Consider the following 13,810-nt stretch of genomic DNA (forward strand, 5'->3'; position numbering starts at 1 on the left):
ATATGCACACATTTAGACTGATGTATAGTAATTTATAAGCTGCTGGGTACTGCTCAGTATTTCAGCATCCTAATAAAGCTCTAGTCTGAATAGTTTTGTGAATTGTCCTGGTGATTGCAGTGGGACTGATGGTAATCCATGAAGCTGACCTGAGACTTGGCAGGATGAGCTCCTAAGTGGCTGAAATGCCTTGGAAGGGTGTAGCCAGTGGTGCAGCACAAGCACAAATGAAAAGCAATTCCTTCAAAACAGCCTGTCAGCCTGTTCCCTTTCATCCTCTGAACAGACCACAGCTCTTTTTGCAGGGAACTGCAAACTGCCCCAGTACACTATTTGGAAATAAAAATGTGCAATCTGTTTTGAGCTGAAAAGAATGCACTCATTGTAAGGGAGAGAAAGTTACCATGTTAAAGGAAGCTGGCTGTCATCTGTGCGTAGTATTTCTGCAGTGCTGCTTCTGAGCTGGTTTCCAGGTTATCCAGCATCCAGAGTTCACTGCTCTTCATATGTGCAGAAACAGGGCAAGCTCAGACCTACTGTGGCTTTCCTTGGTGGCTTTTTGCTGAGTTAACTTCCAGGGGATGAACATTTTTCCTTTTAATATTTAATTTCAATTACTGAAGTGGAAGGTATTTTTCTTGATAAAGAAGGAATTTATTTAGATGAATAAATGGACTTCTTCGTGCTTCCCTGGGGTGTTGAGAAGCTGACAGGCATCTTCCTGTTCTCAATGTGCAGTTGTTGAGCACATGAGAACATGCTGGGCAGATGACAGTGCAGCCCTGTTCCCTGCAAGTTCCTGTTGGTGATGGGGCTGGAATGCCAGTGTCACATCAGGGATATTTTGGAAAAGCACAATGCAAGTCAGTCCTCGGGAGCAGAGGTGGCTTTGAGCATGAAGATTTGCTTCCCTGTTTTTGCTTTCAGGTTTATTTTTTTTCGTTTGCCTTTTATATTTGTTCTAGTTTGCCTTTTCCAAGCAGCAGAATCCTGGCCCATGTTACAAACCTTTTAGTCGAGCTTCTTTCTATAAGGAGTTCAGAGCAGAGGCAGACAAGAGCAGTGTCTTTTAAAGCTTTTAAAATTCACAAATAGGACTATTTTGTGAATGGTGCTTGCTTATTTCTGAAAAAAAGTTTTAGGTGATCTTGGATTAAGTAATTTAAACTTAAAGCCTCCTGGAAGAAAGGACTCTGTTTTGAATCTTGTGAATAAACAGGTGCACAGCTGAGAATGTTGTGTATGAGATGGGTGACGGCGCAAGGGGACACGGATTGCCAGAGGAATGTGACAGAGCATCCCTGGTGCTGACAGGAGCTGCCCCACCAAGGGAGTCCCAGCTGGGGGTGCATTGGCAGGGACACTTCAGAGGGGACTCCTGTCACAGGACAATAGCAGTGTCCTGCTGTGGCCTTTTGCTCTCCTACTGCCTCTGCATCGCTGGGGTACAGGTGTGGTGTGGGAATCACCTTCCCTGGGCCATACCTCATCCGGGATGGCAGATCCACCTTGGCCTTACAACACTTGCCAAAACACCGTACAGAACTAGACTGGCTTCTCTGGAAATCCCTGTCAAGGAACAGAGAAGCTGTGCTGCCCTGACTTTTAGGCAAAGTTCCATTTTCACAGATGCTCAGATTTTCAGAGGGAGCTGGGTGTGTTGGTTCATACCCCTTGTCCTTCCCTGCCAGACTCCAGAAGGGAATTAGAGATTGTCTTCAAGTGTGATCTCTCTGCCTCCCTCCCTGATGCCTCTCCATAAATCTGTCCTGCTTTTATGGGAGGGATTCCACAGATTGCCTGGAGGGTGGGAATCCCTGCAGGAAGAAATAGATACTGACATTTAATGCTTCCATTTCATTGGGAATAAACCTTTCCTTTCTCCTGATTGGCTGGAGGGTAATGAACTGCACCTCCATGAAAGAAGTGTCAGCGTTCTCAAAGAGCAGCGGGCTGGGCTGACCATCCCAGGATGAGCTGAGGGTGGATTTGCTGACTTACAGTGCCATGGAGACTGAGTCTTTCCATCAGGAACCTACACCCAGCACAAATACAGGCATAAAAACATGTGGCAACCTGGGTATGCTCTGGTTTCCTGCACAGTATTTCAGAGATTTTAAATCTGATGGCACTTCTATGGAAGAAGAGTGGCTAATTAGCCAAATGTCAGACTTGATCCTAACCCCTCTGCCTGCTTCCATGATAAAAACCCTCTAGTGAGTTTATACTTCAAGAATGCAAGTCTTGCAAGCAATTTATCTTTTTCTTGTAGCTCTTCATGGTTTAGTGCAGCTGCTATTTGTATTCTAATTAATTACAGGCACAAGTGATTACATGGGGTTGAAGTACAATTAGGAACAGTCTATAATTGTGTTTGAAAGGGCTATGGATGCTTTTACAGATGGTTTCCCTGCTGGATGAGACTGGTCAGTCTCTCCAGCTGTCTCCAGCTTTTAATGTTATTTCTCCCTAATTGTTAGTGCAGTGACTTCAGTCTTTCACTTGCTTTCTGCCTCTTAGGGCACATTAGCTTCTAAAGGGAAAAGCATCCATTTAAACCTGCCACAGCCAGAGAGGCAGGAAATAGCGAGATATAACTTTGTACAAGGCATCTCCTGTCAGGATTGATTAAAAAACACAAATTAAAACACAAATTTGTTGGAGAGCAGGTGATTCTGTGCCCTCTCAGCATGCCAGTGTCATTCTTGCTCTTTTGGTACAAGATAATTATGTGCTGGAGGCAGTGTGATGCTCAGGAGCCAGCCCAGCCCAGGCCTTGGAGATGTGCCTGTGTTGGCCGGGTTTTCCTCTCCTATGGGTTTATGAAGCATGGATAGATAGTAAAACCAGCAAAAGGGAAAAAAACCACTCCAGAATGGAAAAAGGCTGGATACCTTAGGAACTCCCCTGAGCTCATCCCCCTCATTATCACCCCAAACCCTGTTTGCAGCTCTACCTTGAAAGCAGCCCAAGGCCCCCGTTTCTGTGCTGTGGGTGTTTGCCTTGGGGTGCTGTTCTGGGTTTTGAGGTGCCTGGTTGGGACGTGCACGAGCAATACAGGAACTCTCCTGGAGTATCCTGGGGAAGCTGTGGTTCAGTGTCTGTGTCTGTGAGAAGGGGGAAGAGTCAGCACACAGAGCAGCACTGCCTTAATGACTTTCTTCAAAATTTCTCCCAAGGTCTGTGCCTGAGTGCTGGTGTACTGGATAAAGCTGTAAGCGTGTTTGCTTCCGCTGCATGGCAGCAAAGAAAGCAATAATTTGTTTTGGCTCCCTCTTGGAAACTGGTCTTTAAACTTGAATAGCCTCCTAATGTTTATCTCAAATGCCTCTTAGTACTCTGCTTTTTCAATTTTCCCTGCCAGTACTCTGCTTTTTCAATTTTCCCTGCCTTCTGAAGATCCATCTGAAAACATTTGAGAAAAACAGTGCAAAAGCTCTGACTTGCTCCTTTCACTTTAAGCTTCTTATGCCATTAGATCCAGCAAATGCTGCATTTTAAAATCTCTTTATGGATTTATATATATATATTTTTTTTTACCTTTGCCCTGTTCCCTTCCCATTAATTCCCAGGATAAGAGCAAGGTTTTTCCCAGCTCTCTGAATTTATCATTACCAGATTGAGCATCAGTTTCACCCTTGCTAAATCCAGCGTGCTTGAAGCCTTCAGGGCCAGCAGAGGCCCTTGTGCCTCGTGAGGCTAGGAGTATATCACTTTCTTCCTCAAGTCCTTCCCAATGACACACAAAAAATGTGGAAACATTCTCATCGAGAGAGTTTTTAATTGTTTTTTATTTGCAGTGTGGTAATTGACTGGAGTGTAGAAAATGATGTTGCAAGTAATTTCAGTTGAAGCTCTTAATGCTGTTTTGTGCTTGTAATACTGCATTAGCTCTGATCTGTGTTAGCTTGTTCTGAAGCTTAGTAGTAGCAGCAGCCTTCTTTGAGTTGTATCTGAGAAACCATCAAATCCCCTTTTAGCTAAAAGTCAAGCAAGCTCCTTGGAGAGCAGTTTGACACTAATTCCAGCCTTAACACTCTTCAGCATTCAGGTAACCTTGCCCAAAGCTGGGGCAGGGATGGGGGGTGCTCATCCCAGGAGCCCACTCCAACACCACCTGAAGCTCTGCCCAGCTGGTGGGAAAACCATGTCTTATGGCACACTTAGAGCCTGGAAAAGTACAAACACAGCTAATAGATCTCAACTTCTGGGTGCACCTGGGAGCTGTTTAGAGAGGGGATGGGACAGGATCTTTGTGGTCACCTCAGGACTCCTGAAACCACACAGTTAATGGGCTGCTTTTGTTGTGTGGCCTTACTGATGCTCACAAGGCTTGTCAGATAAACCACAAGAGAAGATCCCTGCCCTAAACCAGCCTACTGTCTGCATTAGAGATAACAATAAGTGATAAATATAAAATCAAAGGATTAAAATCAGTGGAAGTTAATAACCTGAATACATTCAAAGATTTGGGCTGAACAAAGGGAGACAACAAACCAGAAGTGGAAGTCAAAGGCCCTAATAAGTGGGAATTACAAAAAATCGAGCCATTGCTTCTAGCTGAAAACAAGAGCACTCTGCTTTTGTGAGTAGCATTTTCCCTCTTTTACTCAAACTTAAAAATGCTGACTAAAGTTTCTACAATTGGTTTAAATGGATTCAGGTGGCTAAAAAAATAGGGCAATTTAGAACGCCATATTTAAATGCAACCAACTTTTCTCGCTTTTAAATTTAAAGGAGGATTAAGCCATGTTGAGAGTTTTTCACAACACAGCAGGAATGGTATTTGACTTTGGGCTGAGGTTTCCACAGGAAAGCAAGAGCAGAGGTAGGAGTGAACTTTTGGTTCCATGGAAGTACTGGTACAATCTCACTGATTTCACAGGAGAAAGGGTCCTCCCTTGGCAGTGGCTGCCCTTGCGAAAGGCAATTTCTGGTAAATACATGATAGCTGTAGCGCCAGTGCCCCAGGACACGCTGGGGTTAAGCCACCTCCTCCTTTTCCATGCAGCACCCCCTACTTTAGTAGTTATCTGGGTCAGGGTACAGGAGGAAGCCCATGAAAGTGGAATCATTGAGGTTGTCAGCATAGACCCCGTTTTTGTCCCCTTCGCCGTACACCTGAAGCCAAACCTCGTCCCCAGAGCTGAGGTGCAGCAGGACAGAGCCGCTCGCTTGGTCGACGTTGTTGTTCTGGAACTGGTCGTAGGTGAAGATCACGGCCGTGTCCTTCCTGTAGAGGCTGACCTTGACGTCTGACAGGTAGACTGTGAGGTGGTAGGTGAAGTAGTAGGTGCCAGGGACACTGCAGAGGAACTTGCCCGTGCTGGGGTCGTAGTGGCCCTGCTCGTTGTAGAAGATCTTGCCGAAGCGGATGGGGACGTTGGGGGCAGGGCTTCGCTCCGTCAGCCCTACGCTGAAGGCAGAGCGGTGCACGAAAGCATCTTTGCCCTTCTGCCCTGGGATTCCAGGAATTCCAGGAGATCCGGGAGGTCCGGGAAAGCCTCGGCTTCCTACTGGGCCTGGTTCACCTTTGGGACCTGCTGGGCCTGCAGGACAGAGGGGGATCTTGGGGTTGTGTTCGCACTGTGCTGGAAGCTGCTACTGGAATGCAGAGGGGACTGTGGTGTGAGCCCTGCTCAGCAGCACGGAGCCAACGAAGGGCTCAGGGACCTCAAGAGCCCCCAGGGGCTAAGGCAGTGAGTGGAAACCCTGCTCACCCCACACCCTGGCTGTGCACAGAGCTGCTGAGAGCAGCGTGTCAGAAAAAAACATCATTAACTGGGGCGACAAACCCCGCACCAAACTCTTTGACTTGGGTTATGGAATCTCCAGCTCAGGAGATAATCAAAAGCCATCTGGATAAAGATCAGGCATGAACCCACCAGACATGAAACCTGTTGGGTCTGGGGCTGGGGCTGCCCGAGGACTCAAGCACTGACATACCACCTGCTCCTCACCAACCTTCATCTCCTTTATCTCCCTTTAGTCCATCTCTTCCATCTTTCCCATCCCGGCCAGGGACGCCGTTGTGGCCAGGGTAGCCGGGTGCTCCTCCCATCCAGTTGGCACATGGCATTTTGGGGTCAGGCTGGGTGTCCTGGGCAGCCACCCCTGTGGAGTGGGGGGCCAGCAGCAGCAGCAACGAGCACAGCAGGAAACCTGCCAGCCCCCTCATCATCGGTTCCTAATGTGGACAATTGCTTCGTTAACTTTAAAGGTTAATAGAGAAAAAAAGTGAATGCTCTCCCCCCCGCCCCGATAACAGCGAGGCGCAGAAGGCTAAACTGGAGTCAGTACTTCTGAAGGAAAGAAGTTCTGCTGGCCCAAGGGCTTCTCTGGTGTGAGCTCCATGAGCCAAGCTGGACCCTGGGGCACAGCCAGCGCAGAGAGGAGCAAACACCAGCTACTCCTCCAGCCCTCTCGGGCTCTGTGCACAGGCACAGATGTTTCAGGACTCAGCACAGCGGATGCCAGGGTATCTGTGGCTGATCTCCTTGCAAAGCTCTGCTCAATTAGCCACAAAAAGCCCAGACTCCTGAGTGAGTGAGCAGCTGATGGAAGGTACACGTCTGGCAGAGGGTGTCTCAAACCCTCTCCAGCCCTGAAGCCAGGCAGGGGTGCTGTCTTACTGCCTGCTCACCTGGGTCTATCTAAAACAAACAGAAGCCCCAGACAGGCTTCCCAGCTTCCCTGAGCCACAATATGGAATTATGATACTGGAGTTTTTTCCACCCCAATTGTTCTTTTATTATGGGAAGACAAACTGTGCGGTGTTTAGGCTTGTAGGATTTATTTCTCTTTAATGTGGCTGGTTTGCTGGTCAGAGCAATTAGTGCAGCTGCCCAAAACCAGGTTGGTGGTGACACCCTGCAGTCAGCTGGGCTTTGTCCTGTGCTCCCAGCCCCTGGTGGGCTTTGGGTCAGGTTTTTAGACCACAGGATACTTTAAAATTACCACTGTTGTGTGACGCTGCTCCCCAGGCAGGGTTTATACTCTGGAACAGTAATGCTATCCTGTTAGGAATATTGTAAGTGGCATAACAGGCAATAAAAAGTGAGCAACAGCATGACAATTAGAGTGCCTCAGCTCTGTAATTTTCAAGAAAAATAATATTTTGGAGGAGTTTCTTTGCGGGGTTGATTTTCCTAGGCAAGCTATTCAAATGTTGTATTTTAAATAATGTCTTGATAGCTCTGGTGTAATTGCTTCAAAGGAAGCTAAACAAACGTGCTGCTTTGAGCTGGGGCACAGTTAATTTTCTTTGTCATAGGTAGCATGTGCTGTGTTTTGGATTTGTGCTGAACACAGGGTTGATAACATAAGGGTGCTTTTGTTATTGCTGAGCAGTGCTTGCACAATATCAAGGCTTTTTCTGCTGCTCACCCCACCAGTGAGGATTCTGGGGGTGCACAAGGAGTTGGGAGGGGACACAGCCAGGACAGCTGACCCCAGCTGACCCGAGGGATATTCCAAACCATGGCATCATGCTCAGCTATGAAGCAGGGGTAAGGCTGGCCCCAGGCTGCTGCTCAGGGATCGGCTGGACATCGGTCAGTCGGTGCCGAGCAGCTGGTTTCATTTGCATCACTTGTCTTTCTTGGGGTTTATTTCTCTCTCTTTGTTATTTTCCTTTCCATTACAATTTCTTACTGTTATTATTACTATTTTATTTCAATTAGTACGCTGTTCTTATCCTACTCATGAGTGTTCTCACTTTTACCAATGCAATTCTCTCTCTCTCCCATTCTGCTGTAGCAGGGGTGAGCGAGTGGCATTGTGGGGCTCAGTTGAAAGCTGGGGTTAAAGCACAACAGTAACAAAGAGGTTGCCATGATTTCAGGTTTTGCTGCAAAAAAAGTATTGATATTGAGGATATTGAAGGGGCTTTGCAAAAAAAAAAAAAAAAAAAAAAGTTCTCTTTAATGGCTTTGGTGGGCAGTGCCTAACACCTAAAATCAGGAAACTCCCAAACCCATGCCCACCAAGCGGGGCTCCAGCAATCCAGCAGCCCCCCGGCACTCCGAGATGGGGCCAGTGCTCTGACTTGGCAGCATTTTGGGGCTGAGGGTGCTGTGTGGTCCAGTGGGCACAGCCTGAGCCTTAGGCAGTGCTCCTGTGTCCCTGCACTTTGGGAAGAGAAATTTCCCTTTGCAGCAAGGGATGAAGCGATTGTCCATGAACCAGCATGGACCAGTGAAACTGATGTCTATAAATCCTGAAAGTGGCTTTGTTTGCTGAGAAAGGCGTACACAGTGACCACACCTTGCCATGCCCCAGTGGGACCCTTGTCCCCCCTGTCTGGGTCCCCTCCAGCTCAGGTACATGCATGTACCCCTCCAAAAACAGCACAAGCTGTCGGGAGACACCTAACTGTGGTGGTGATCCATAAAAATCTGGCTCAAAATTGTGGTTCTTGAGTCGTGTTATGGTGACTTTGTTGGGGTTGGTTCTGCTTTCTGGTGTGCTGCTTAGAACTCAAATATCATCTCAATTTTAGTGGTGTGCCTCACATCCAGGTCTTCTGCTGGTGTAAAATAACCCCCTCCTGTAAGGTCAGAGGCAGTGCGGGTGTAAGGAGCCTGAAGCAGGGCTGCAGGGAAGCTTTTCTGGGGGCTGCCTGGCCAGTTTGCTCTCAGGGCTCAGAACCATGCCCTCCCCAGCATCAGTGCACACACATCATGTACTCAGTGCTCTCCTTTCTCAGGACAAAAGTGCTGTGATATGCAAGGAGAGAACACCTTCTATCCCCACAGTTTAACTCAAGCACAGGTGCTTGAGAAGCCAAGCAGTTTTCTGGCATAAGTATGTCTTACAAAGGGGAAGTTTCAAGCTGTGTCTACCAGATCTGAGCTTAAACTCTGGTTTAGAAGCGACATCCCTTTACTTGGTCATTCCCTTTCCTTTTGGTTTTCCATCTGATGCTTAACATCAGTTTAACATGAAATAATCTGCTATATTTGAATGTCAGTCTTACCTTTTGGACAAGAAATAGGTTTACAAGAAATAGATGAACTCTGTAGTGCTGCTGGCTTTCAGTGATTGCCTGGGCAGCTGTGGTATTAAAAGCACATATGCATAATATTAAGCTTATTCATTTATCAGCAGAAACCACTGTAGCATCTGTGAGAACAATGCCATTCCTAAGGGCTACATAATGATTTAGAATTTAAATTTCAGATAGCACTATATAAAAATTATGCACTCTAAGCCCCCATCATTCTGCACAAAACAGACTGAAAAATCCATCTGTTTTCCCACTGGAGAATTTCCCTCAAAGGGTATTTGGCTTAAGTCAAAAGTTTTTCTTTTTGTAATTCTTGTAGCATAGTTTTTGCTGATGTTACAGCAGCGACTTGTCCCAGAGGGCTCACACGTTAAATATGAGAGGTGCAGGTTTCTGTTGAGGAACTGATGTGACTCAGGGAGATTTGGCAAACCAAATCTTCCCTGAAGTCTTTGAGGAAATAGGTGAATTGAAAGGTGCCAATGCAGTATTTACTGTTACAGCCCTGCAGTTTCTCACTGTTGTTCCTGACTACTTTTTGATTTAGGAGTTCTGTTCTCTAAATAGTGCTTCTGAAAAGGGAAGTATGAATTTAATGGAGACCAGCTATTCTTGGTTTAAAATGCTCTCTGGCTATTACAAGAATAACTCTGAGAAAGACAACTTCTTGCAAAAAAAGTCTGTCCAATTCAGCCCAAAAGAAGAGAAACTCCTGAACTTAGTAAGGATGGGGGGGGAAAAAAAAAATCATGCTTACCAGCTGCTTTGAGTCCTGGTTGGCTTGCTGCAGTCTGTTTAGAGAATGAAGTCTGGCTATTGCATCGCTATCCCTAAGGGCACGGGGAGCTGTCAGCTCAGACACTGCACTTTCCATTTGCTGTTGCGCATGCTGACCTAAAAGTTGGGTTTTCCCATTATTTTTTCCTGGACATAACTGAAGTTTTGGAACAGATATATAATCCACTGGGATAGCATGTGAAGATGGCCTTACAGGGGAATAGATGGTTTGGGAATTGGACAGGAACTGGAAGAGCAGTGGTTTGCTGCAGAGCCTGTGTGAGAGCCTGCTCAACTTGGGCTGTGCTTGTCCAGCACAGGCTGCTGCTCTCTGCAAATTGGGAAACGTTGTTAGTGGTTGGCTGGTGGAGAAAGTGTGTCCAGCTTGCAGCAATGCAAGCACATGGGTGAATAAGTGTGTTAGTAAATGAATTATTGTGGAATAAGTTTGGGCTTCTCCTTTTAACTGCAAGAACCATTCCTGCCTGGAGGCTGCTGCCGCACCAAAGAAGGGCAAAGCTGCTCTAGGGGGAGGGCAGCACTGGGGGGAAATTCCTTTTTAAGGCACCCAAGCATGTGCCAGTACTATTGAAAATGACTGGAGTAATTCCAGTCCTAGGATAGCTTCCCAGGTATCAAGCTTTCTGGCTTTAGGTCAAAACCAAGTCTCTTTCTCCCCGTATCTTTCTCCTTCCCAAAGCAGAGGTTGAACCTTAGCTAGCAGAGGCTTTCCTTTACAGCTGCTCTGGGGCAGTGCAAAGTTAGCTAGGTGGAACCTTGGCAAACCTGAGTTCCCAAAATCATACCAGGAACAAATAGTGTGATGTGTGATGTTGCAACTGGGCATGGGGAGCTGGTGTGCTTGTCAGAGGGGAAACTCATCCAAGTGAGTGACAGCATGGCAGTATTCTGAATTGCTGAGTTGTTTTCAAGACCTGGGTATTGGGAGGGACTAAAAAGACGTATAAATGAGCACATAAATAACTTTTTATATGTATAGCTGAGAGTCAGCAAGAGTGAATTTTTAAACCTGAGGAGAAGGTGCAGAAGGGTGGAGCCACAGGACAACTGCATACTGCCTGCCTTGTTTTGGTCAAACCCTTTGAGGTCAAGTCCAGCATTTGAAGAATATTTTTAGGCTTTGTTGTATGATGGGTTTTCCATGCAATGTTGAGACTTAAAACAACTTCTCATGCAACCCCAGTAAAATATCACAGTGGTCTAACTGGCTCTGTTTTGTTATAAATGTGATTTTCTAGGGCCACGTGGATTTGTGTTCATGCAATGCCAATGTTTCTGTCACAGTCTCCTGAGCAATGAATGGAGGAGCAGGGCCTTGGAACTGAAATTGGACCTGCTTTTGCTGTGGAGTAAGGGGTTTTCAGCTGCCCCTGCCCTAGGTGTGAGCAAGACAAGGCTGGTTGCCCTGCCAACTTTTGGCTTGAACCCCAAAATGTATAACTGAAATATCTGTTAGGCTGGCAGGAGCTGAGGATTTGGACCTGAGGTTTTTAACAGGTAGTGCTGCAATTACCTCATGGTCTTTCAATTCAATTCTCAGGGAAATAACACATAAATTTTTCAGTGGTCCGCCAAACATCTTCCCAAACATTATCCCTGCCTCCCAGAAGAGAGGTGGAAGTTTATCTCTGGGGGTACAAGCAGCTGATACAACCCCTGGCACACTTGCTTGCAATTATGTTGTGTTACACACTTGGTTTGCAGATTGGTGCTGGCTCCTCTTCCTGCTGCAGAGGGAGATCTTGTACAATCCAGGGAGCTGCTTCTGGCTTTGTGATAGGAAAACAAATGAAATGCCTTTGGCCATGCCTGGTGACAAGCAAAACCTGCCACCAAATGTGGGCTGTCCTGGCAGCTGCGGTGCTCGGGGACAGCAGCTCTGGATGGACTGGCTGGGTGTTTGGGCACAGAGAAAGCTGCTGTTCACAAGTCCTGCAATGCCTTCTCTGCTTTGCTCCGTGGCCACCAGCCCTCCTGTGTGGGACATGCTGCCACAACTTCAGTTGGCTACAGGCCTTGTGCTAAGCCTGGATGTTTTCTCTCTTGGACCTGATGCAAGCCAGCCCACATGAAAAACACAAAACCGGCTTGATGGATCGTGGCTCGCAGCTTTCAGTAAGAAAGAAATATAAGCACAAGGTTATATTTAGCCATCTATAAACAGGAATAAAATAGAGCAGAGGCTCATTATCAGCTGCGCTCTGTCAGATCCCTGCTGGTGTATTTGAGGGGTAGAAAGCTGCTTTGGTTGCAGGGAGGTTGGGATGGTTGCCTCAGCAGGAGGTTGATGACTGTCCAGGTCCTGTTGGTCTGTGCCATGGGGCTGGGGCAGGAGCCCTCAGCTGCCACCAACGTCCTCTCCCAGCAGAATCAAGCCCAGTTCCATGGGAACCCTCATCCCCCTGGTTGAACCTTCCTGAGACCGCTCTTCCTGTGCAGAGCTGGGGCTGCTCTGCTGGGATGTGTCCCGAGCACTGTGCTCCAGTTCACTGTCCCCCCGGGACGCCACATCATTCCTTGTCTTCCCTCTGGCCCTGGATACCGCATGTCCCAGGAACAACACACATTCCCCGCTTTGCTAAAAATGGCCCAAACTGTTGATGCTGTCTGGCAGGCGGCCTGGCAGGCTGCTCCCTGCTATTTTGGTGCTGTCTGCAGAGACCATGGCCTCTATGCCAGGGTCCACAGTCTCCACGCCAAGGGCTCTGCTGGCTCCAGCCCAGGGCACCGCAGGCAGTTTGGACCAAGTCAGCTCCAGCCAAGTCCACTCCTGTGGCCAGCCAGACCCTGTGCCCTTCCTGCCACTGCCTCGTGGGCACCTGCATTGGCTGCACCACGGCACTGAGTGCTGAGGAGTCAGCTCCAAAGAAAAAGCAGTCAAATGGCCTGTGCTGCCATCTCCCCAAACTGCAATTCCCCGTGATCCCAGGCATCCTGGTGCGCCCAAACCTTCCCTGTACAGCCTTGCACTTCCCTCTAGTGGCTAAGTATTAATGAGAGCTCTCCCTGTGCCGCTGGAGGGTGTCAGGCCGGTCCTGTGTGCCCTCGGGGCCTGCTCAGCCCCTTCCCCATGGAGCTGGCTCCTGGTGGGTGCACCATGTGCCATTCGTGTCCCCAGCAGTGCCAGCAGGGAGGCACAAGGGCCATCAGCATGACACGTGCCACAGCCTTTCCTGTTACAAACGCAGGGGTTTGTTCCCACGAATTACAAACTCATGGGCCCGGATGTTCCTCCTGGATTTTCCCTCCATGAGCCTGGGGAGGTGGCACAGGTTCAGGCACAGGCAGGTCTGGCAGCAGTGCCCAAGGCCACTGCTTGGGTGTGCAGCACGGGCCAGTGGCTTTCTGCGGCCATGGAAGAAAGCCCAGCTGGGCTGTGCGGGGTGGCGGCTCGCCCAGGGCCATGGCAGTGTGCTGAGGGGTGGGGAGGCCGCAGCGGGGATGCTGAGGCAGCACTTGGGTCCAGGGAGAAGGACACACACCCCACTTGGTGGGCTGGGGGGACCCTGGCCCTGGCGGCAGGACATGGGACCCACTGCCACCCTCTGCCTTTGCTCGATGCAGCCTCCTGCTCAGCGCTGGGGTTCCCGATTTCTCGGCCCATTTCACTCAGACAAATGGGCTCTTTCCTTCCCTGTGATGGGCAGCTTGGACAGGACAGCTCCTTGCCAGGCTTGAGCAACAGCATGTTTCTTTTCTTGGCCATTGCAAATAAACTTCCCTGGCCTCAGGGGATCCCTGCTTGGCTCCTAGCAAGGCAAGGGATCTTGGCACAGCACGATTTCTCATGAGGGATCTTGGCACAGCAGGATTTCTCATGCCGATAGGGACATTGAAACGCGTTTGTCCATGAAACGAAGCCCCATAAATATTGCGCAAAGCTCCTTTTATTAATGTCACAGCTGTTCCCAGGGCGCTCCTTTCTGCACCGCGAGTTCAGGGTGCTGCTTTGGCCTCCCAGGCTGGCCAGGGGAAGGAGGGGATTCTGCGTGACAGCATCCATCC

General features: G+C 48.4%; 1 protein-coding gene across 1 annotated transcript; it reads right to left on the bottom strand.

Annotated features, from left to right (window-relative positions):
- Window positions 1-5,022: 5,022 nt before the first annotated feature.
- Window positions 5,023-9,881, bottom strand: ADIPOQ (adiponectin, C1Q and collagen domain containing). The gene is made up of 3 exons (XM_062499351.1): window positions 9,765-9,881; window positions 5,965-6,187; window positions 5,023-5,549 (listed from the first exon to the last, which is right to left on the bottom strand). The coding sequence occupies exons 1-3, from the start codon at window positions 9,879-9,881 to the stop codon at window positions 5,023-5,025; spliced, it is 867 nt and encodes a 288-aa protein (XP_062355335.1).
- Window positions 9,882-13,810: the final 3,929 nt, after the last annotated feature.

The sequence above is a fragment of the Cinclus cinclus genome, chromosome 10, assembly GCF_963662255.1.
Source record: "Cinclus cinclus chromosome 10, bCinCin1.1, whole genome shotgun sequence".
Classification (NCBI taxonomy): Eukaryota; Metazoa; Chordata; class Aves; order Passeriformes; family Cinclidae; genus Cinclus; species Cinclus cinclus.

Excerpts from the sequence above, each read along its gene's own strand:
- ADIPOQ (XM_062499351.1), bottom strand. The coding sequence starts at position 9,881 with ATGGAAAGTGCAGTGTCTGAGCTGACAGCTCCCCGTGCCCTTAGGGAT. Across the intron at positions 6,188-9,764 it reads ACCAGGACTCAAAGCAGCTG|GAACCGATGATGAGGGGGCT; the intron begins GTAAGCATGATT and ends TGTCCACATTAG. Across the intron at positions 5,550-5,964 it reads GGGAGATAAAGGAGATGAAG|GCCCAGCAGGTCCCAAAGGT; the intron begins GTTGGTGAGGAG and ends TCTGTCCTGCAG.